Source organism: Mya arenaria, chromosome 1 (genome assembly GCF_026914265.1).
Source record: "Mya arenaria isolate MELC-2E11 chromosome 1, ASM2691426v1".
In the NCBI taxonomy this organism is placed as follows: domain Eukaryota; kingdom Metazoa; phylum Mollusca; class Bivalvia; order Myida; family Myidae; genus Mya; species Mya arenaria.
Window position 1 is genome coordinate 62,638,274 of NC_069122.1, and position 25,013 is coordinate 62,663,286.

Here is a 25,013-nt window from a genome sequence, read left to right on the forward strand (position 1 = left end):
GTAATATTCTTTACTGGCTTTCCTCTTGCCTGTCGGATCAAAAGCAACGAGTTGTTATTTTTAACTCCTCTTCGAGCTGGAAATCCATCAACGCAAGCGTACTACAGGGCTGCATTCTTGGCCCTCTCCTGTTTCTAGTCTACACAAACGGTATTGTCGACGATATCCAAGCCAATATTAGCCTCTGTGCTGTGATGACACCATTTTATATTTAATAATTGACGATCCTATTCTGACCAGCGGTTTGTCATACGCTTTACAAAGTCTTGGCTGGTATCTTTGAATCATGCAAAAACAGAGTCAATGTCTTTCTCACGCAAACACAATAGGCAAGCCCTCCAGAAATCGATAAAGATCAAGTACCAGTGAGTCAAGTCAAAACTCACACTCGCCAAGGTCATCACATATATCTTCAGACACCAAAGCCTGGCAGCGAATCGGAATTCTAAGATTTTTGAAATTGTATTTATCTTGCCAAATTCTGGCACGCACGAACGTATCATTGATCAGGCCGCTTCCTGTATAAAGTGATATTACATGGGATAACTACTCCAACAACCCCAAGAATGACATCGGATCCGTTCAGAACGAGGCTGCAAGAATACTCACAAGAGCCACCAAATTTTGTAATATTGAACTATGTATATGTGGAGCAACCGAAGGTCCGACTTACTGCATTATTCAGAGTCCGAGATACCAAGAACCTGTCTTCTTTACTTTTCAGACTTGCCCTGAGCAACAACAACCAACAATCTGCTGTAAAAACAAACAAACTTCTCTTCACACGTATGCAGATCTTCATTGCTGCAACTAAACGTTTGCATTTGTAGTGTTATACGGATGTTTCCTTGTTGACGGGCTGCTGGCCAATATGTGTGACACCACTTCCTCTTTTTTCGACGTCTATAGTGTTCCCTTAGTTCAGCATATTAAATCAACTCACTGACAACTAAAAGACAACCTGTGGACAACATATTTAATTTTTACAAAATTGTCTGCAGATAGACGTGATTACTAAAGAAGTCGTAACATGACCGTCTACGTCAAACTTAGAACATTCGTCCGTCTGTCTGTTTGTCCATCCGTCCGTCTGACTGTCTGTCCGTTTGTCCGTTTTTTTCTGTTGGGGTTTTCCACTCGAATAGGAACCAAGGCATTTTTTCTTAGGCCGTACTAATTGCTTTATAAAAGCCTGCCGTTGTTTAATATCTTCATTTGTGCTGGAAGGCTTCATCATGGTACTTGTTGAACTTTTCTTTTTCAATTGCAGAAACTATAATAATAATAATAATAATAATAATAATAATAATAATAATAATAATAATAATAATATAAGTTTAATTAATTTAATAAGGTTATGTTTTTCATAATATATCTCGATTTTGAGACTACAATATTCGTTTGTTAGAGAATAATTATGCTTAAATTTAGCGCAGGTCTTCGTTTTTCGTTTCTCAACCACTGTACATTAAACATGAACGTCATCTCGTCACACTTTATTCCAGACGAGAAACCTGTTTCGCCTGTTGTTGTTGTTCCTGCTGTTCGTCTGTATCGTGAGTCTCGTGGAGGCGACAAAGAGTAAAGGCGGGGGATCCAAGAAGTCTAACAAATCCGTGAAAGGCCTGTTCAAATCCGGGAATGGGAACTCTAAGGGCAAGTCGGACCATTCCGGCAAGGGCGGACCAGTTATTGACCTGATGAAGGACAAAATTGCAAAAGAGAAATCCAAGAGCCACGGATCAGTTATTGACCTAATGAAGGACAAAATTGCAAAAGAGAAATCCAAGAGCCACGGATCAGTTATTGACCTAATGAAGGACAAAATTGCAAAAGAAAAATCCAAGAGCCACGGATCAGTTATTGACCTAATGAAGGACAAAATTGTTAAAAAAAAATCCAAGGGCCACGCATCAGTTATTGACCTAATGAAGGACAAAATTGCCAAAGAGAAATCCAAGAGCCACGGATCAGTTATTGACCTAATGAAGGACAAAATTGGCAAAGAAAAATCCAAGAGCCACGGATCAGTTATTGACCTAATGAAGGACAAAATTGGCAAAGAAAAATCCAAGAGCCACGGATCAGTTATTGACCTAATGAAGGACAAAGTTGCCAAAGAAAAATCCAAGAGCCACGGATCAGTTATTGACCTAATGAAGGAAAAAGTTGGCAAAGAGAAATCCAAGAGCCACGGATCAGTTATTGACCTAATGAAGGACAAGATTGGCAAAGAGAAATCCAAGAGCCACGGATCAGTTATTGACCTAATGAAGGACAAACCTGGCAAAGAGAAATCCAAGAGCCAAGGACCAGTTATTGACCTAATGAAGGACACAATTGGCAAAGAGAAATCCAAGAGCCACGGATCAGTTATTGACCTAATGAAGGACAAAATTGTTAAAGAAAAATCCGAGGGCCAAGGATCAGTTATTGACCTAATGAAGGACAAAATTGGCAAAGAGAAATCCAAGAGCCACGGATCAGTTATTGACCTAATGAAGGACAAAATTGCCAAAGAAAAATCCAAGAGCCACGGATCAGTTATTGACCTAATGAAGGACAAAATTGCAAAAGAGAAATCAAAATCCAAATCCAAAATCAAGTCCGACTTAAAACCATTCAAAAGCAAACTGATTTCAAAACATTCAAAGAAACCCAGCAAAACGTCCGACATTGAAGAAAAAAGCAGTAAAAGCAGCGATGATAGGACATCTGAGACGAGGCAAAAGCCGAACAAGCGCCCACCGGTGACCAATAAACAGGAAACAATCAAGCGACCCCCGGTAACTGATCGACCGGAAACAACATTCGGTCCGACGGTTACCGATGGGCCAGAACAGATGGAACTTCCGCCGTCGACCGAGGGACCAGGCACTAGGTATATAATGACGGAGCCGCCGATGACGACGGAGGATCCGGACGACGAGGCGACAACGACGGAAACCGTGTCCGTCAGCTCGCCGGACGGCTGCAAAGTGGGGAATGCCACCTATGAAATCGGTTCGTACATTAGTTATATAAAATCTTCCGTATTAATCAGTATATTTCATTGTATTACAACGAGTCATTTTACTGATTCATCATCCTTTATAAAGTAAATTATTCCTTTAAAAGGTATAATCAGTATTGCAAGACTCTGCGTAATGGGCGTTGACGGTCACATTCTTATACTAATATATCATTAGATAAACATATACGAATCTGTTTTAAGACATATCATTGCTTTTTTATATGTTTTATTACAAAAAAAGTTTGCGCATTTGTAAGGAAATGATTAATAAACCCATGGTTTCATTACACAGTCGCCTCCCCGACTTTCCAAAGACCATTTTCCTTGAACCTGTTAACTTTTTTATCATTTCCCTCAATGAAATTGTTATGAACAATAACCACATCTTGTTTCTGAATATCGGTAAAATTGTTGAAGTACAAATATCCGTCTGGGAAGAAGGACTTGTTGAGCGGCAATATATTGAGTCTGTCTTTGCCGGCCATGGTGAGAGTGGCCGTGAAGAACATTTGGTCGTTGTGGCGTTGAGTGCGGCCCTGCATCGTGTCCGCCCAGTCGCGCATGAAGGAGCGCGTGCGGGGACTGGCACGGGCGGCTATCAGCCCTGTGCTGTAGGTGTTGGTTGCATTCCCATGGTCGACCTGCATCCAGACATCGTGGCTCCCTCGGAAGTGCGGGAACGGGTCTGAAAGCATCACGGTATCGACATCCATGTACATAACGTCACGACCAGTCTCAAGCAGCTCATCGATGTGGAGCGGGTGGCGAAACGTGATCATATTAAACACGAAAGTGCCAAAACGCTGTGACTTTCGAATACCCACCTGGCGGCTCCGCTTCGCCGTCAGGTATTCTTGTCCAGCGCCCTAAGTTTCTTCATCACCGTATCATCCTCGGCCACAACCGTCACGGGGACGTCAAGATTAAGCTTCTCGTAATACCACAGCCAGTTCCGCAGGAAGTCGAAATAGCCGTCATTGACAATAAGAAGAATAACCCAGTTACATTGTTGGGTAAACTGTCGCCAGTGTACCCCTTTTGGAGCGGGCTAGCAGTTAGATCAGTGTTCCCTACTTTGAGCGGGTAAGCAGTTAGATCAGTGTTCCCCATTTGGAGCGGGCTAGCAGGTAGATCAGTGTTCCCCACTTGGAGCGGGCTAGCAGGTAGATCAGTGTTCCCCACTTGGAGCAGGCTAGCAGGTAGATCAGTGTTCCCTTCTTGGAGCGGGCTAGCAGGTAGATCAGTGTTCTCCACTTGGAGATGGCTAGCAGGTAGATCAGTGTTCCCCACTTGGAGCGGGCTAGCAGGTAGATCAGTGTTTCCCATTTGGAGATGGCTAGCAGGTAGATCAGTGTTCCCCACTTGGAGCGGGCTAGCAGGTAGATCAGTGTTCCCCACTTGGAGCGGGCTAGCAGGTAGATCAGTGTTCCCCACTTGGAGCTGGCTAGCAGGTAGATCAGTGTTCCCCACTTGGAGCGGGCTAGCAGGTAGATCAGTGTTCCCCACTTGGAGCGGGCTAGCAGGTAGATCAGTGTTCCCCACGTGGAGCGGGCTAGCAGGTAGAGCAGTGTTCCCCACTTGGAGAGGGCTAGCAGGTAGATCAGTGTTCCCAACTAGGAGAAGGCTAGCAGGTAGATCAGTGAAAACTGAATGTTTTTGCTTGATGTCACTTGCGATTAATTGTTTTAATGCTTGATATGAAAGTTTATAACTCCATATAACACTCGTACATACAATTAAGCACACGCATAATGAAACAAGGTTGCAGATAACTCTTTTATAAAAAGCGCATGTTAGATATTGTGTCACAAAGTCGAAACGCATTTTCATGGTAAAACACCCAAACTCATCTGTTGTAAACATTTTGAAATATATTATATTATTGTTAGTACAAACTGGATTTAAATTTGACACAAATTTCCACTCATATTAATTTGAATGTTAAACACCGTTTAATGCACATGCATTGACCGCGGCCATTTTAATGTGATCCACTGGGCATTTAGCTTGTAAATATAAAATAAATGTCAAGTATACTGAGATACGCCTCAGTTCCGTTGCCCCAAGATGCAAAAAAAACCCTGAGTGTTTAATCATGTAAATTAAATTGAGAAATAGAAGAAATGAAATAAAGCCTGGGAATAGACGTATTCGAAGTATCCTTTGAGAATATGCACATTTATCGTTATTTTGTGCAAAACATCCTCTTTAATAACTACATACTGCTCCGAGGCCTAGTCGTAAGGGAGGTCCCAGGTCCGAGCCCCTGCAGGTGCTTGTTTTGATATGGGCGGCAGCTGACTCACCAGCTAGTTAAATCATGGGAATGTTGGGATTGTCTTCATGTCAGGCGCCCTGAATATGCCAGTACAACCTGGTGCAGTATGTGAAGATGTTCGTAAATCAAGAATGGTGACATTTTAATAAACATACACGTTACTTTACTTTTACGCATCATCAACAGTAATATCTTCAGTAGCTGCAGCCACAGCAGCAGCAGCAGCAGCAACAACAACAGCAACAACAACAACGTGGTATAGGCGTCATTTTTAGAGCCAATTTTATGAACGAAACATTATTGCGGAACTTCTCGATATATTTGTTAAAAAGGTATTTTTTTTATTAAAAATGTAACAATAATTTCTAACTCATTAATGGTGTTGGATATTTTATATTCGTGTTATTGAACTTCGACAGATAGTCGTAGTATCTTGGCAAGGGGAACACGACGGTCTCTAAATGTATTCAATGCACAATATAGCTAAAAAATAGCTTTATTCGTCTTATGGTCAGAATGAAACATAATTAAAAATGGTAATGGTTAAAGTGAGTACGTTAATGCCTTTACATCCACGTACACGAATCTGAATCGTAGTCCCCTTTTCCCTATAGGCACGTTCCCGCACCCCTCGGAGAAGTGCCACGTTTGCCGATGTCACGTAACTGGTGACGTCACGTGCGAGAGACGTCGGTGTCCGCGACCGCCCTGTGGTGTGGGACGCCATGTTACCTCTAGTGACGGATGCTGCTCGGTGTGCGAGAGCGCGTGTAAGGCGGTCAGTTGTCCGGCGATTGCGTGCCCCAGTCGCCTTTGGCTGTTCGATGAGAACTCTTGCTGTCCCAAGTGCGGCTGTCGGTACAAGGGCGACCTCGTCCCAATGGGTAAATAGTTTTAACATATGCACATGTAGATACAATTAAAACGCCAATGGTTGGGATTAAAATAAAGAATTGACAAATGCAGGGATTATAATTAGTCGATGAATAACAACATTTGTTTGTATAATCTAATTGACCACCTTCGACAAACAACCTTCGACAAGAGCACCCATTCGCGTCATGTCATTTAACATGTATGTTCTTATGATTTTTTTTCAATAAAAATAGAATGCACCATTCTATCGCTCGTGAAATTTCGTTCACATGTCAGGACATTGAAAAGTATTTAAATAATTTGATACTTTATAAAAATTAAGGTATTGTAAATACCAGTTCAGAAGACGAAATGAGTTTTAGAGTTGTGGTTTTGTATTGCCAAACCAAGACCATAGGTTTATATTTGTCAACATTTGCGTCACGTGCACATTTTAAAAGACATAAGTATCAAGTGTCTTTCCCCTAACGTTAAATGGATTCATGCACAACGTATTATTTTCAAAGCATTATTACGCTTAACTCATTTGGCTTTAATGAACAAAACAAAAACAAAGGCATATAACTTGTGTGCTTGTGAAAAAAATGTTAGCGATAATTTGGAACCTTTCTTAACTATGGAATTTATGGCCACGTAGCTATAAATTGAAAACCACATTATTGAACATTAAAAGGGTTTTTTTATCTGTAAACAACTCATATGTTCTTTTGTTATGATCATTAAAGTCAAATGTGTAAAGCATAATAATGTATTAACATTAGAACGTTTCTTTAGTGCCTCTATTCAGAGCTACAGATAAGGCTCGTAATGGGCGTAAATACACTTTAAAAAACGCCCATTACGACATAAAATCAAACAGCTGTTCGTACAGGTACGATTAAAATAATAAATAAGGCGTAACGTTCTTCCGAGTACTTTTACCGTTCTAGCTGACCGTTTTGTCTAAATGTTAAACCGGTTTGTTAAAATTGATACACTAAGAGACTTACAGAAGGCTCTAAGCCAACAAGAAAAAAGTAGATGCAAAGCATCAAGTCGGCCCAATGAAATTAGAAGAAAAACGTGCATGCAGATAACCAAAAATGGTTATTATTTCAATGATAATATTTTGTTTTATGTTGGGTGTACATATGCTCGAAGGACATTATGGTTATTTTTTCCCCAAGCTAATCCTCCGGTTAAAACTGAATAATAACAAAAATATACATACGTTTCTTCGGATGAAATAGAGTCAATGGTCTTATACATAGATTTCAATAGCATGAAATTCACCTTTTATTTGTACCGGCATGTTCTGTGAATTCCTTGCTTTATATTTTGTACAAGTTTATGTAACACATTTCACTCATATGAGTATATAAAATGGGGATAAAAATACTATTTATCAAAGGGGAATTATCTGGAGTTCATTATTTCGAATGACATTTTCAAAACAAACAAATAAGCTCAAGGTTAATGTTTCAAAACTCGGCATTTTTGCTGTCACCAAGGGAGTTTACTGCGTAGGATGTTTACAGACATAAAGGATATTTTAATAGTACCGTGTAACCTTTATCTATATCAATCGGAACACCTCGGCCTGTATCTATCTCGGAGATGGCCGAGTTGTTATGATTGAGTTGGTATTTAAAATCAAAACGATAAGCAGGGCTATTATAATTCAAGGTTTCATTATCAATTAAAGTGTAAAGTTTTATAAAACAAACTAAACTTTATATTTTATCATGCAACGTGGAAACTATTGAAAGCATTGTTCTGCAATTTATGAACTAGTCCCTAAGTTGGAATATTTCTAAAGTAATATCAAATATAGTCGGCGCCCTTCTTGGCGCCGACTAATAATAAAGCAGTAAAGATGATTAAATTAATAAGTAATTGTAATTTGCTGAGCATCATTCAAATTTTGTGTAAGTTCTAATATAAATATGTAAATAAAAGTTCATTAACTAAAATAAGTCATTCAATTCTGTAATTTAATGTACCAGTACACTTTAGAAATCGCCATTACACTTTAATGAATGACCAAAGGGTGTACCATACACTTTACTAGATTGCATAAGGGTGTAAAGTACACTTTAAGTAAAAAAGTCATATGTAGCTCTGGTCTGTATAGTCTTTCTAGAAAATCTTTACAAATAAACAAATACTGAAATAATTCAAAAATAATAACTACGAATGTTGCTATTAATGTTAAATGTATTGTAGTTTATTTCTCCTATCAGCAAAGTTAATCTCTTTATCCCTGTCTAAGGTCCGGTGGGTCTGCGGTGTGACGGGTGCACGTGTAATGGGAACGGTGTCACGTGTTCGCCAGCACCCTGCCCGGCCACGCCACTCCAGTGTGTAGACCCAGTTAGGGACGAGAACTCGTGTCAGTACTACTGCCCCAAAGGTAGGAGAGGGAGCGGCAGGTTTTTGTATTACCCCTGGAATATTTAATTTAATACCAACTACGAGCTGTGTACATTATTTGCTATGTCCATCTTTCTTTTATTTTGTGATTATTGCTCGTAAACGCCATTGACACCTGTGCTGCAGTAGATTAAAAGACTCCGTAAAGATTCCGTGATTGATTGAAGGGACGGCCCGAGAGGCTGAGACCTCAATGTGTCGTTTAAGAGAATGTATTAGATAGTTAACAACATGTTGTTGAATGATATAATCCCATTTTCATTCTAGGAAAGACATGTTCCGTGGGCGACTTCGTTCTAAAGTACGGAGAAATAGTGCGACTGGAAGACAAGTATTGCACATGCGTGGGTGACTGGTTTCCGGTGGCGTTCTGTGCGAAAGTGAAGATGCCGTGCAACATTCACGATCTGCAGGAAACCATGTGCGTGTCCGAGCCGCAAATGTAGCGGCGTGTCCGTCTGAGAACGCCTGGTTCTCCAGGATACACGCTGGTCTTAACTGATCATTTTTACTTTTTGATGTTTGTCTTTCTTTTTTTCTTCATTATTTTTCTCTCGGCTACATATTGTAAAATGTATTGCAATAAACACTTGTTTCAATACTTACCTAACCCATAATCTGCTCCCAAAAGAAACGGCCTAATTTGTTTTTAATATATACACTATGATTGAAGCAAAATGGGTCGAACTCGTCAATTTGAAATTTTATTCAATCTTCACACTCAGTAACAGTCAAGCATACATGCAATAAATATCCAAACTGAACCTTCGATGTTTTTTTCTTTGCAAAACGTAATATGCCATGTATGATATTGTACTGTATGGATCCACTGTATGGATCCATTATGGATCCAGTGTTGTATGGAATCAGTGCAGTATGGATCCAGTGCTGTATGGATCCACTGTATGGATCCAATGCTGTATGGATCCACTGTATGGTTCCAGTGTTGTATGGATCCACTGTATGGATCCAATGCTGTATGGATCCACTGTATGGATCCAGTGCCGTATGGATCCACTGTATGGTTCCAGTGTTGTATGGATCCACTGTATGGTTTCAGTGCCGTATGGTTCCAGTGCTGTATGGTTCCAGTGCTGTATAGATCCACTGTATGGATCCAATGCTGTATGGATCCACTGTATGGATCCAGTGCTGTATGGATCCACTGTATAATTCCAGTGCTGTATGGATCCACTGTATGGATCCAGTGCTGTATGGATCCACTGTATGGTTCCAGTGCTGTATGGATCCACTGTATGGATCCAGTGCTGTATGGATACACTGTATGGATCCACTGTATGGTTCCAGTGCTGTATGGTTCCAGTGTTGTATGGATCCACTGTATGGATCCAATGCTGTATGGATTTTACTGTATGGATCCAATGCTGTATGGATCCACTGTATGGATCCAGTGCTGTATGGATCCACTGTATGGTTCCAGTGTTGTATGGATCCACTGTATGGTTTCTGTGCCGTATGGTTCCAGTGTTGTATGGATCCAGTGTTGTATGGATCCACTGTATGGATCCAGTGATGTATGGATCCACTGTATGGTTCCAGTGTTGTATGGATCCACTGTATGGTTCCAGTGCCGTATGGTTCCAGTGTTGTATGGATCCAGTGCTGTATAGATCCACTGTATGGATTCAATGCTGTATGGATCCACTGTATGGATCCAGTGCTGTATGGATCCACTGTATAATTCCAGTGCTGTATGGATCCACTGTATGGTTCCAGTGCTGTATGGATCCACTGTATGGTTCCAGTGCTGTATGGATCCACTGTATGGATCCAGTGCTGTATGGATCCACTGTATAATTCCAGTGCTGTATGGATCCACTGTATGGATCCAGTGCTGTATGGATCCACTGTATAATTCCAGTGCTGTATGGATCCACTGTATGGTTCCAGTGCTGTATGGATCCACTGTATGGATCCAGTGCTGTATGGATCCACTGTATAATTCCAGTGCTGTATGGATCCACTGTATGGATCCAGTGCTGTATGGATCCACTGTATAATTCCAGTGCTGTATGGATCCACTCTATGGTTCCAGTGCTGTATGGATCCACTGTATCGTTCCAGTGCCGTATGGTTCCAGTGCCGTATGGTTCCAGTGTTGTATGGATCCACTGTATGGTTCCAATGCTGTATGGATCCAATGCTGTATGGTTCCAGTGCTGTATGGATCCACTGTATGGATCCAATGCTGTATGGATCCAATGCTGTATGGATCCAGTGCTGTATGGATCCACTGTATGGTTCCACTGGATGGTTCCAATGATGTATGGATCCAGTGCTGTACGGATCCAGAATGCAAACAAAATCAGTAAAAAAGCTCGATTTGAAACTGTCGTGATACAAGCCGTACTGTTTATACTAGCGCCCCCTCCTTCTCATTAAATCGTCCAAGTTTACATTTCATTTCAATGTAGGAGAGCAAAAAAAACCAAAATGCTTAATTCGGACAAGAAATTGTTTAACAATTCTAGGGGGAATACCCCCATACCCCCCTGACAACAGTTTAAAACAAATATAAAGTTCGCTACTTTTGGAGGGGTGCAAGTCAAAGACGGACGCCCCTAAGTTACGTCCCATCTATGGTTAAATTCTTCATCTGCTCCTACTTAATTTCAGAATAAATTGTAAAGAAAATACGACAATACATATATTTAAAAAAAGCTCTTCAGTTCCTCTCTTTCAGAAATAAGTCAGCCTTTCCCTTATACATTTATAATTATAGTGTTCACGTATAATATAGTATAATATAATGTTATAAAGGAGACCGCAAGCAGGATTAACTAGTAATGTTTGTAGAAAAACAACGACAAGAAAATACACTTCAAAATGCAATAAAATCAAATCAAAGTCAGCTTGAAAATTATCCATCCATCCATCCATCCATCCATCTATCCATCTATCTATCTCTGCCCTGCCCCGCCCCGCCCCGCCCCGCCCCGCCCCGCCCCGCCCCGCCCCGGCCTGCCTGCCTGCCTGCCTGCCTGTCTATCTTATATAACTGGTTTCCATGGATTTTCGCAAAAATTGGATCGTTCCAAGACAAAAAAATTGTCAAAACGTTCAATCTGCGAGAGTGCAGCTTTAAATATACATTTTAAATTATTTTTTGTTGATACACACATTTTTTATTTACTTTTTTTTTACTGGGCTTTTAAAGTTGTGTTAAATGTGTAAAATAATATTATTAATTAAAAAAGAAGAAGCTTTGTGAAAGCTTTCATCAAAGTGTATATTTTTTCATATAAAACTGACTTCCCTTTTCATCAGTAGAATGCATTTAAATACAGATAGAAAGCAAACACACATAATTCGTACACAATATTATTCAAACTGAACATCAACCGTTCAACCTAGGATCCAATGTTTTGAATGAGAAATACGAATAACGAATAAAATAGAGAGATATCTTTATTTCCTCCCTTCAACGATTTACTACACGATAATTAAGTTAAGAAATTCTGGGGTTATATAGTACAGATAAAGTCTCTTTGTTAACCAAGTTTTGATTAATAATCTTAAATTGATCCCTCCATAATGGCCAGCCTATCGACACAACAAAATAAACAGTGTTGGATCATCTGACGTAAACAAAGGTCGACAAAGGTGCCGCCGTACCTTGTATGGAGTACACAGTGGTCCAAAAGTCAAGAAATATGTTAGAGGTGTCATGGTGAAATTAGATTTATTGATATGTAACAGTTTTCTTATAATTGATTTATTTAAAATGTACACATGTTTAGACTAAATCAATTTGAATTAATTTTTCAAACAATTTTAAGATCAGTGTTTCATACAATGAAATTCAACTTAAACTAAAAAATGAATTCCATTCTTATGTAAAAATCTTAACTTAAACTTTCATTAATCTAAGTGCATTTCGATGAGACTAACTTAAGCTAAGATATATTGATTTTCTCAATGAAAGTTTGGATAATTCTAGTCAGAAATGGTGCCTTCACATTATTTATAACTTCTTCGATAGTGACATAGACTGAAAGTGAAACTTAGTCAAATTAACCCCACCACCCAAAACTCCGCGTGGTCATGTAATGAAAACAAATGTATAGTTGCATTGAATAAACAATTTTCAGCATGAACTTAAATGTTTTTGTTTATAATTGTAGGTTAATTGAACAAAGTCATTATAACAATCGACACTTATCTTTTTTTGCTACATTATATAAGGAACATATTTATCATTAACTAAATTAGTTTAACATTACTAAACAAGTTAAATAAATTATTAGTAGCGTATCAATGACTTTTAAACAAATAAACTGGAAAACACACCAATGGGGCTGTCGCTCTTGTTAAACAAGTAACACACCGATTTGCACTGATGGGCCACTTGGTACGCCGTAGATTCGGTGTATTGGCGGGAAATAACTGTGCGGTTACACTCATGACTAGCCGCTCCCAACAAAAGAATAAAAAAACTCACACGTGTATGCTAATTAAGCACAGAACATGTGCTTGTTGTGATAAAGAAGAACATACAGGAATTGAACGCACGTGTAAAAGGTCAGTTACTGTGTTATTTGATTATACATGTATTATAAAGATAGATACCAAATGTATATAGTATGTGTAATATGTGTAATTATAAATATGATAATTTTAACATTGATTGAGTTCTAATAATAAGTAATGAGTGTTTAATAATCAAGCGATCCTTTTAATTTGATGATGCAATAATTTAACTATTAAATGGTATGTACAGCATATCGTGAAGTGAAAAAAAACAGCAATAGATAACAATGTTATTAAAAAAATTGCTACTAAGAGCTAGAACTTTTAAGAGTTGCATTGTGGTGTTTTAAAATAAGAATAATCTGTATTTAAACACCCCAGATGATCTTTAAGTAGTTTACTTTAATATTAATACAAGGCAGCATGTTTAAAAGTACAGTATAGATATTTATATATATTATACATCACATAAATGCGTTCTTTATATATATACATATAAAATCGATCGGTCCATATATCAGTGTATTTTAATCAAAATCCCAGTTTTATGAAGTCAGCGGTATATACATGTATCATCTTTTTTGGCTAGTCCAGACTTTGCCAAAAAATAATATGGACCGCTGACGTCGTATAATAATGCGGGTGAATGTGGTGGTTTTGTCTTCGCGTAAAATATAGCGGGGAATGGGCCATATCTAGGGTCCCTTGGGTGCGGGGGGATTCGACCATCGGTTCCTCCCCGCAGGACAGGGATTTTACCTGGCATTGGCTGGACCAAAAGTCAAAGTCCCCGCTATTCCCCGGACCTGGGGCAACCGTGGTTACAATTGACAGGTGCTTAAGGATAAAAGTATAATGTATAAGGATAACAGTATAATGTATAAGGATAAAAGTATAATGTTGTTGCATGTTCAAGGGCAGTAATGTCAGGTATGTCCACCAGGTTTCCTAGTTCATTGTTTAGGGTATAAAATGTCCTCGCTTCGATGTCAGAGCATAAACACATTTTTTTTTTATATGTTTAAACAATTTTTTTAGAAACAACCTTGTGCATGGAATGTTAAGCAATTGCTTAATTGTTTACCATTATGCTTGTTTTAGATGAAAATCATACCTGTATTAAAATATCTCTTACTAGGCTTACCGACTCGCTGAATGCAATTTTTTCTTCAAAACTAGGATTTTATACCTTCTCTTTCGTGTAAATCTCATCTGATACCTTGTTTTGGTCTATGTTAGGTATTGTTATTGTTTTTCGGAATGCAGATCGCCAGTTTTGGAGATAGATCAGCACATTTAAGAGAATGCTTACTGGTTCAATCAGTACATTTTTAGAACCCAGGTTCATCCCAAATTTTGTAAACCTATAGCACAATAAAATAACGATCAAAAGGCATTTGCGACTGCGAACCCCGGTTAAGTCCTGCAGCGATTGCTTTTCCTAATCCATGTACATGTACTACAACACTTAATTATAAGAAGGGTCATTTTGATAAGTATCCTCAAATCTCTCTGCTAAAATAGAAATGTCATTATATTTTGGTGGTTATATAGTGAGACACAGATAAGTCTTTACTGGTAATTGAAATAGTGTTGTAACGGTTTGTTGTAGGCGGCGGATGTGCGTTCATTATATAACATTCCGTTATAGACAGAAATACATTCATAGTATGTGTGATAACTTGGTTGGTAATATGCAAATTAGCAAAGCCTGGGCTCAGTGTAGATTGAGAATTTACTTTATATAAAGACCAGCGGTGACTTTCTATATCAAATTTTGTTACAAAATAAAAAAAAGAAAAATTTCAGTTATAATTTATTTTTCTATATTTTTCTTTTATATTAAATTTCCTTCATAGACTTTTGTCGGTCATTCTAATTCTCTTTGAGACTTCTCAATTATCTCAGATTTAGGGCTAAATTCAGAACATCCACTCTCACTCACACTCCAACCACATTCCCGTAAGGGACACTCAAGTGATCACTTGAGTGAAATAAGGGGAGTGACATTTAAGTGATCTGTTTGTATTCACACGCCTCGCTGACACTCCACTTCATCAAGTGACCAATACATTACGAATACATGTATGTTTTCATGATCATAGCGGATTATCTGTTTGACTATAGTGATGTTTACAGTAAACATATGTTTATTTGCGATTTAAGTACCGTATTGGTAGATATGGCGACAAACAAATGGCAATAATTGTAACTCTGAAACTTAACATTTTTAAACATTTGGTTAATAAAAATAAAATTGTAAATAACTGTTGCAAAATGCGTTTAAATGCATGTTGTTTTTGTTGTTGTTGTTTTAAATATGTAGCCGTTTCCCATTGTACCACATGATTTAAATATGTACTGGTATAAATTATAATATGCTTTTGTGGTCTGCATAAAGCGGTCTATGACGATTGAAAAAAATATGAAAGTTGACAACACTTAATTAAAAAATAGCACATGCATACAATTAGCGAATGAATGTCTTATGGGGAAATTAAACCTTGGATTGAAAAAACAACTTAAGAAATGTAGGGGAAAATGAATGAAGATGACTATAATAATTATAATAATAAGAGGAAAATAATAATAATAATAATAATAATAATAATGATGATGATGATGATGATGATGATGATGATGATGATGATGATGATGATGATGGTGGTGGTGATGGTGGTGGTTGTGTTAATGATGATGATGATGATGATGATGATGATGATGATGATGATGATGATGATGATGATCCAACTGAGTATATGCTGGAAAATACATATCAATTATCTGACCACGCTCTGAAATGAAAATGAACACTGCGTAAAACCGTGTACTTAAGTCTAGCGGCGTATAGTTAGCAGCCTGGCAGCCTAGCTGCCTCATGTGCCTAAAATCTCATAGCATTTTATATGAGTTCTTTGCCAAAACAATGATAAATTAAATGTTATATTCATTAATCCGCATCCTTTAGCGAATATCAGAATTTCCCCCTTTTGCGGGGCTACTGGATTGAGGTTTGGGAATTGTAGGCCACTCGGCCGCTAACTACACGCCACTAGGCCGCTAACTTCATGCCGCTAAGCTGCTAACTTCGCGTGCATTTAGCTAAATGTTCTTGCAGCCGTCGAAGAAAAGCAACCATTAAGTTTGCTGGGCGTTCAAGATCATTTCGAAACAAAACAAATATATGATTGGCGCATCTTTTTTAAAAAAAAAGATTTTTATAGAAGGCAACTTCAATGGATTATCCGGGTCTCTTAAATATGTTCTGAGAACGAGGGTGTCCCTTATTTGTTCCGAAATCTGATATATTTCACCTTTTCTACTTGTCATGTACATTTATCCCTCACACTCATTCAATTCGTATTCACAACCAATCCTCGGGGCTGTTCAAGTGGCCTAGCCGAGCACTCACAAATGTCCCACTTACGCAAAACACTTGAGTCTCACTCACACCTGTGAATACGGATATACTTTTCACTCGAAAATAGTTGGACCGTTATGTGATTACAGAGGATTAACTCATTGAGTGTGAGTGAGAGTGGTTGTTCTGAATTCGGCCCTTAATCTTATTGTAAATTTTACTTTTTGATAATAGTTATTTTTGAGTGACACTTCCTCAAATCTCCATTATCTTTTTATCACTTAATTCTTATTGGTAACTTTTACTCTTGAAGTTAGTATATAGTCTGCACATTTTCATTTCTCAAAATAGAGGGACAAACTTATTTTCATAGATGGACAAACTTTGAAAATTAACTAGGAACCTCTTCTTTTACTAAGGAAATATCATTGAACTATTTTATTGGTATATATGATTAATTCACTTACTTTCATAACTTGATATATCACATGGACTATTGTATGTTTCATGTTGGGATTTATTTTGTATTTTTAAGTATTTAACTTAAATTTGGAATTAATAAAGAACCAACTTTTAACATCTTAATTGGACTTGAGTTGTTAATCAAATTGAACTACATGTATTAAACATGACTCGCAGCAGAGCCAGCTAATTTCCCAAGCTAATGGTCAACTGCATGTGCCCCTTAGACAGTGTGGCTCGGGCACGGTGACCACCCTACTATACCGGATTGTATATACTGGCCTGTTCCCGATGCTGCACGACTTAACTGGGGTTCACGGTCGCAAATGCCTTTTGATTGTTATTTTAGTGTGCCATAGATTTACAAAATTTAGGATGAACCTGGGTTCTAAAAAGAAACAGAATGAACTAGTAAGCATTTTCTTAAATGTGCCGATTTATCTCCAAAACTGGTGATCTGCACTTGGAAAACAATAACAATACTTTTTGTTGACAAAATCAAGCTATCAGTTGGGATTTACACAATAGAGAAGGTATAAAATCATAGTTTTGAACAATTAGTTGCATTGAGCGAGTCGAGAAGCCAAGTACGTGCATTGTTTTCACAAGATATTTAAATACTGACATGATTTTCATCTAAAACAAGTAATCGTAAACAAGCAATTGCTTTACATTCGGTGCACAAAATATTGTTTAAACATATAGAAAACAATGTGTTTATACTCATCAAATCGTGGACATTTTATACTTAGGATACATCCTCAGTTCCTGATACATTGTTTACACAAAATCTGACGCAGGGAGTGTGTATTGGATTAGTGAAAGTAGGTGGACTTTTAAACACCATTAATTTATGCCTATCTGCAATTTCATTCTAAGGATTGTAACCTACAGCCAATGAAATCCATGGACTCCCAATAAGTACCAAGTTTATGCACCAGTCAATTGTAACCACGGCCCCACCAGGTCCGGGGAATAGCGGGGACTTTTGGTCCAGCCAAGCCCGGGCAAAGTGCCCGCCCTGCGGGGATGACCTGCTCATGAAACCCCCGCCTAATGCCCCCGCACCCAAGGGACTCTAGGTAAGGCTCATTCCCTGCTATATTTGGCGGGAAGACAAAACCACCGCATTCACCCGGCAATGAGGGGCCACCTGGAAGGTAAAAACACGGCCCATTTCCCTGGCTATCCCTGATATATTCCCGGTGGCGGATCCATGGTCTAGTGGTCACACTTGACGGTCAATCCAAGGGTTGCAGGTTCTATTCCCTGGCGCGCCACACAAAAGGATACTAGTCATCTTCCGGGAGGGACGGTAAATGATAAAAACCTAATATGACTGTCTAATGTTGAAAGGGCTACTAGCTACCCAATTTAACAAAAAATATAAAATATTTTCTTTTCCTTGCCAGCCATGACAGTGATAGTGAACATGCCTGAGAACCCTGGGGCTGAGGGTGTGATATTCTCCCCGGGGGAGCTTGAAGGGGCCCAGGAGGTTTTCTCCCATTTGGACTATCAGACAGAGAGTGAGGTGTTTCCAATGAGCAAGGGACAGGATGTGGCAGAACCCCTGGGCTGCCAGAAGGAAACACTGCTGACATCTGCATCCAGTAGGTGCTCATATCGGATACTTGCAATTAAACATGGTGTTCATTGTAAATCACATCTGTTGAGTTAACATTAACACACATGCATATACTTGTAATTATGTGTTATCAAGCAGTTAATTAATAATCTGAACATAATGGATTGTATACTTCAAATCTTGTAAATATCTACAAAACAATTTCAACATGCATCCTGTTTGTTTCAAAAAGCAATACAATTATCAAACAAACAGTCATTGAGGTTGTTGAAGAGAGTGTCTTCAGTTCTGCTTAATACAGACTCTACAAGTTTGTGTATATGTACAGCAAGTATTTATTATTTTTTTCTTTCCAGAGTCGCAGGATTGTCTGGAGGCTGACAGGGAGAGTGGCAGTTCCATCACAGATCTGTTCCAGAGTTTCACACGGATACCCCACAATGTCGGGGAGTTTATAGAGAACAACAAAACCAAACTCAGGATGGTCAGTACATCTGTATTGGTGTTCTTTTTGCAGAGTAAGGGGTTTTGATGGCAATTCCAGCCAGCACTCCTCCCACCCGGGGTCAGATTTGTTGAAAAATATGTCAAATATGCACCCAGTCTTGGGCCCTAGTTTAAGAGGGTATTGAACTGTATGCAAAATTTGGGTTCAGGAGCAATGGTGAGGGTCTGGGGGGTAAAGCCACCCTGTACCCTAGTTTTTTGTACATGAAGTGCAAAATTCAATAAAACTGACCAAGTTGTGATTCTTATACACAGTCAGCATTGTTTGACATCAGCATCTGTACTTGTTTTCCCCCGCCGAATCGATTCGAAGGTTTGGTGAGGGGGATATTGTTTTGGCGTTGTCCGTCGATCCTTCCGTCCGTCCGTCTGGTACCATGTCAATGTAGTATTTATATGTTGTTGTTTTTTGTGAACTAAATCAGGCAAGCAATAAGAACAGTTGACATTCATTTTTTTACTCTTTATGTATACTATGACATATTTGTTCGGACAGGCAAATACTTGTTAGACAGGCAAAAACTTCCAAAGTGCCTGTCCGGTGGACAGGCAGAATTTTTACAATTTCGGGAAGACTGCTAATTTCCATGAAACTTAATCAGAATGTTTGCCTCGATGAAATTTTGGAATAGTTTGGAACTAGTAGGTCATGTGGGGTCAAAAATGAGGTCACTGGGTCAAATCTTAAAAAAACCTTGTGGACACATAGAGTCTATATATTTTGCAATATATCTGGACCAATCTTCATGAAACTTGATCAGAATGTTTGCCTTGATAAAATCTTAGATTAGTTTGGAACTGGGTAACATGGAGTACATTATATACAATATTTTTTTTATTTCAAACAGTTGCAATCAAACTCAAACTCATATATATATAATTCACCAACAATTGATTTCCATTCCTTGATTTTGCCAAATCAGGCGGGGGATATCAATTCAACGAATTTGCTTGTTTTTATTTATTTCAATTACAGTTCAAAGAATGTCATTTTTAGTTAGCAACCTTGGTCTTCCACACTGCCCTGTTCCCTTTGTTTTTATTGTACTTTTGACACTTTAATTAACATGACGCGACATATCCGTTGAACTGGCCGGTCAATACTGACTGAACAATCAGTGTCCAGATTAGGCCGGGCTTATCAGTTCCCAGTTGCTATCTGCCATGCACATATCAACAGTAGTGTTATAATACTGTTTTTAATATATATTTAACAGAAAATATATTTCTCATAACTGAGAGATAGTAATTATAAAGACAATTAAGGAATTCCGAAATACTGACATTTTCCCTTTATGCTGCTCAAATTATGCATTTTTTTGCATTTGTTAACAAAGTGACCTTTCAGTAGACTATAACCCTCCACTTGTCTTAATGTAACTGGTAATATATGTATATTTTCTGTTATATCAGTAAATAGCAAATTATTTTGAGTATTGGTGCATAATATTGACGATATCTTGCGATTTATCGTTATTTTGAAATTTGTCTCCTTGTACTTACAGTTTTAAATTCGAAGCATTTACCGGTATATACATTTGGTTTGAAGTTTGTTTGGACATACTGATGGAGAAAAAGACAACTCCATTGATTTGAGTAACATTTGTTATTAAATTTAGATAAAAAAAAAATCTAATACCATATAACTAAAGATCACAAAAAGTATATATATATCGATAAAACAAAATAATCTTTGTTAACAGCGCAAATCAAAGTATGCACCTGTGCACTTGTAATGACCATGATAATTTCAAATTTCTATGTTGCTTAAAAGTACAGTTTTGCATTTCATTTAATACGGATATTCATTAATTGAGAGAAGTATTAAGGTAGTTATATCAGTAATAATAATTCATTCTTCTTGTTTAAACAGGTGATTTTTAACAGCGAAATCCATTGAGTTTTGACATTTGATCTAAACAAACACATTTTTGTAACTTTCGTTAAGGAAATTTAAAACATGTTTTGTTTCCCTAAACTTGAGTTTTAAAATAGAGACTGCCTTTTTATTGTTACAAAAATTTCGATGTTATTTAGAAAAAAAGTAGCTTTAAGTTTAGACATTAAATTATTTCTACCTGAATTATACATTGCATTCATTTAATAATAATGAACTAATTTAATCTTATTCTTACTTTTATTGCTATGTTTTACCATGTCTATGCATTTTTTATCTGATTGTCAAGTAGAACTTCTGTATAATTTCTGTATAATTATCGTCTGCTTCTGCGTACTTCTTGGAAGGCCCTTACCAAGGGGTCACGTGACACTGCAGGCGTAGCCATATTGCTATATATCGGTATGGTGTCAATTTTTTTTACTCTCCAAGGCAAACTTTACTCAGATGGATATTGTGTGTAATTACAGCCACCCCATTGATAAGATGATAAGACACAGCATTTAAGACAAATGTTTACAAAATGTTAACCCTGATTGTATTGTATGAAGGTAAGCAACTGAGAAGGAAAACATGAGACACATTATCTTAGATTTGCTTCCCTTATATCAATTGCCGGTGTGTGTTACATTGACTAAGTATCATAGTAATAAAAGCTGTTTGAAACCTTAACCTAATGTTAACACAAGGGCAGACTACTGTTAACACAAGGGCAGACTACTGTTAACACACAGGCAGGCATAAGACTACTGTTTACACAAGGGCAGACTACTGTTAACACACAGGCAGACTACTGTTAACACACAGGCAGACCTTAGACCACTGTTTACACAAGGGCAGACTACTGTTAACACAAGGGCAGACTACTATGAACACACAGGCAGACCTTAGACCACTGTTTACACAAGGGCAGACTACTGTTAGCACAAGGGCAGACTACTGTTAACACAAGGGCAGACTTGTTACCTCATGTAAACATTTCTTAAACTTATCACTAGAGTATTAAGTTACAATTCCTAATGTGTGTCCATTTTGTTATTTTGCTTCACATTTGTACAAATTGAACTTTAAAAAAAAATGAAGAAATATAAAAATCCACTTTTTGACATTTGTGACATTTATACAGGTTTAAGATTATTGAAGGCACTACAACAGGCCCCATGACCATTGTTTTAAGTAAATGGAAGTCTAATATTCTTACACTTACATAATAATTGTCTTATTCAAGGCCCTACATAATATTTGACTGTCTTATTCTAGGCCCTCTTAGTTGGTGTTGGTTTGCTGGCTGTTGGTTATATGATCTGGGCGTTGGTTGTCAGCCTTCGTTACGGTTGCCAGGATGTGAAACCTCTCATTGGTCTAGCAGTTATCATAGCAACTTGCCTGTCTATCTGGTTCTTACGGACACGGTTTGCTGATCAGCTCACAAAGATAACGGAGGCACTTGGGCATGGAGTGACACCGAGAGGCAGGAAACTCCTAAAAATGTGAGTGTGTGCAACACCTGTTGCCATGATAGACGCTTCAACGACTTTGAAGGATTTTGTGTGAAATTATAATTCATAGTTTTTAAACATCAAAGGCTATAAGGTGGAAATATTATAATTACTTTTTAACTGTTTTAACTTAATTTTTTATGAATATCAATTGCATATGAACAGCTATGTTCAGAAGTCATTTAAATGTGAGAAAAAAAATATTGTAATTACTTACACTGTACATATTATTCCAGTGGTGTCTGTGTGTGTGCTGTGGGTGGTATTCTCACTGTTCTGGTGATTACACTAGTCCGTCGCCCCGGTAACGCGGTTGCCCTTGTCGGCATCCTGTTCTTCATTAGTGTACTATGGATCCTCTCAGCTCACCCTGGCAAGGTAGCAGCATGTTCATTCATTTTTACTTCATCTGTTTTTCTAATATTATTTCTTGAGGTATTGTCATAGCCTTGGTTTCATTGCCATCTCAGCACTTTGGAAGACCTTGAAGCTTGGCCAGGACTTTATAAGCTCAATTTTAAAGATTTAGTTTAACACTTATATAAGTATCTTATAGCTGCATACCTTTTGAGCTGAATTATTTTTTAAAAGAGTTTAGTGTAAATATTTTAGTGACAACCCTACAAATCTAATGAGTAAAAACATGACTTATCTTAATTTTAATATTTTATTAGTATGAGCAGTTTTGTTAGCAAAAATAACTTTTAAATGTATATGATGAGAGATATGAATGCTGAGATTTCAGATTTTGAGTTTTGATTGGAGATGAAACTAAAATGACACTTTTAAACATTGGATTTATTCAGTAATTTTTCTCCACCCCCAGGTGCGTTGGCGCCCAGTTCTGGGTGGGTTTTGCCTACAGTTCTATTTTGCGGTGGTGATCCTGCGCTGGCCCGCAGGTTACTCCGGCTTCCAGTGGATGGGGCAGCGCGTGCAGCAGTTCCTCAGCTTCACAGATGAGGGGTCCAAGTTTGTGTTTGGTGACAAGTTCACTGACCACCTCTTTGCATTCAAGGTAAGGAAAGCTATGGAGATAAGGTTACCATGACAACATATCCTTTTGACATCAAATCTTTCTTTTCGGTGAATGCGTTTAACTATAATAAGGTAATAAAACATTTTTTTTTCTCCCCTTACGAAGGCAGTCTTAGCAAAATATTGCAGTGCAATAAAACGGGCATATTTTTTCCTTGTTAGAATTCTTAATCTTAATTGTTTGTCATTTTAATGCGTTGAACAACGCTAATTTGATGAAAAGTCTGTTTTTTCACTTAAAGTTTATATAAATGAAGTAAAGAATACGCTTTATTGAAATAGGACAATAAATGGTTGGTTACGTTAGAGGTGAATCTATCCCAAAACCATTAAAATGGAAAAACAATCCTGGGTTTCTACAACAAAATGGTTTTTTTTGTGCACATTTTACAACTCATTTAAGTGGAGAAAAATGTTTTATTATGTTACAAACGCTTTGACCACATTGACGGGAGTAATTGTATATATACAATGTATACAAAAACTGTATCACTTATGATATATCCTGCTTCTCAGCAAAAACACCCAAGAACACTGTTAGTACCATAATTCAGGCATGTTTTTAAACTTTTCCTTACATAAGCAACTAATGAATCTGTAGATTTTGTACCACGTACATTTAAAGCCAGTCAACTTTGTTTTAGATATATATAAAATAATCTATGCCCCAGAAAATTATTATGTACTTCAAAAATACACTTCAAAGACAAATCAGCCAAGTTCTACCTAAACAACAATAAACGAAATAGGATTTTCAGTTTCTGGCTTAGATTGAAATGATCTATATTTAGATATTTTTGGTACTAATACACCGGTGAAGTGCCCTGGCAGCCTACACTTTGTTTCCAAAATATATAAAATGAAAGGTCAAAATCTAAAATAAGAATTGAAGAGTGAAAGCTGTTCTAACATTTGGTCCCAGTCTGGAGTAACTGAGCTTTTTATCTTCTCTAAGAGCCTACTTTTGGAAGACAGTCGGACATAATTGCATCATAAAGAAAATTTTGACAACTGAAAAGGCTTGAGATATACACCAAAATGCACCATTTGTATCTAGAATTAAAAAAAAGCCACATGGGAGCATACATCTGACACTGCCCCATATGCTGTTTTTGTAGTATTTCCATTCTAATATAGAACTGGTGATTCTGTGTAGACTGTGTAAACTTTTAAAAAAAAATTGTGTTTCGTTTTTGTTAAGTAATTTAGCAATTTTCTTTTACTTTTAGCATCAATTTGCTATTGAATACATGTACAAAACAAGAAAAGTATCACTAATTTGTGTATTAATGGGTTTAGTTGAGCTTGAGGATTTGAGCTTGACTGCCTTTAACACAGTCTGTTCTATATTTCAGATACTGCCCGTGATTGTGTTCTTCAGTTGTGCGATCAACGTGTTGTATTACGTGGGTGCGATGCAGGTTGTGATAAGCAAGCTTGGCTGGCTGTTACATAGCGTCCTAGGCACCACCGCTCCCGAGTCCCTGTGTGCTGCCGCCAACATCTTCATTGGACAGGTAAGGCTGGAACATTCTAGCACTGGTATGAAATATTCTCAATTTTGTTTTTAATCAAGACTACAAGTCTACTA

General features: G+C 37.8%; 3 protein-coding genes across 4 annotated transcripts in view; 2 read left to right on the forward strand and 1 right to left on the reverse strand.

Moving 5' to 3' along the window:
• Positions 1-1,220: 1,220 nt before the first annotated feature.
• LOC128217655 (serine/threonine-protein kinase PRP4 homolog) lies at positions 1,221-9,091 on the forward strand. The gene is made up of 5 exons (XM_052924980.1): positions 1,221-1,238; positions 1,506-3,003; positions 5,906-6,175; positions 8,419-8,559; positions 8,847-9,091. Exons 1-5 carry the CDS (start codon positions 1,236-1,238, stop codon positions 9,023-9,025), a joined length of 2,091 nt encoding a protein of 696 aa, XP_052780940.1. The 5' UTR covers positions 1,221-1,235; the 3' UTR covers positions 9,026-9,091.
• Positions 9,092-9,635: 544 nt separating this feature from the next.
• Positions 9,636-11,196, reverse strand: LOC128228442 (uncharacterized). Its single transcript, XM_052939759.1, has 2 exons — positions 11,171-11,196; positions 9,636-10,878 (listed from the first exon to the last, which is right to left on the reverse strand). Exons 1-2 carry the CDS (start codon positions 11,194-11,196, stop codon positions 9,636-9,638), a joined length of 1,269 nt encoding a protein of 422 aa, XP_052795719.1.
• Positions 11,197-12,996: 1,800 nt separating this feature from the next.
• The window catches only part of LOC128238364 (solute carrier family 28 member 3-like), a 29,320-nt gene continuing 17,303 nt past the window's right edge, over positions 12,997-25,013 (forward strand). The window contains exons 1-7 of one of the 2 annotated variants that reach the window (XM_052954218.1): positions 12,997-13,121; positions 18,306-18,506; positions 18,838-18,965; positions 22,146-22,375; positions 22,621-22,762; positions 23,211-23,402; positions 24,778-24,939. In XM_052954218.1, coding sequence (XP_052810178.1) covers positions 18,308-18,506; positions 18,838-18,965; positions 22,146-22,375; positions 22,621-22,762; positions 23,211-23,402; positions 24,778-24,939 — 1,053 coding nt within the window. In that variant the 5' untranslated portion in view covers positions 12,997-13,121; positions 18,306-18,307. Of the gene's footprint in view, positions 13,122-18,305; positions 18,507-18,837; positions 18,966-20,581; positions 21,857-22,145; positions 22,376-22,620; positions 22,763-23,210; positions 23,403-24,777; positions 24,940-25,013 lie in introns of those variants that run through there. The other variant, XM_052954228.1, reaches the window with a different exon arrangement.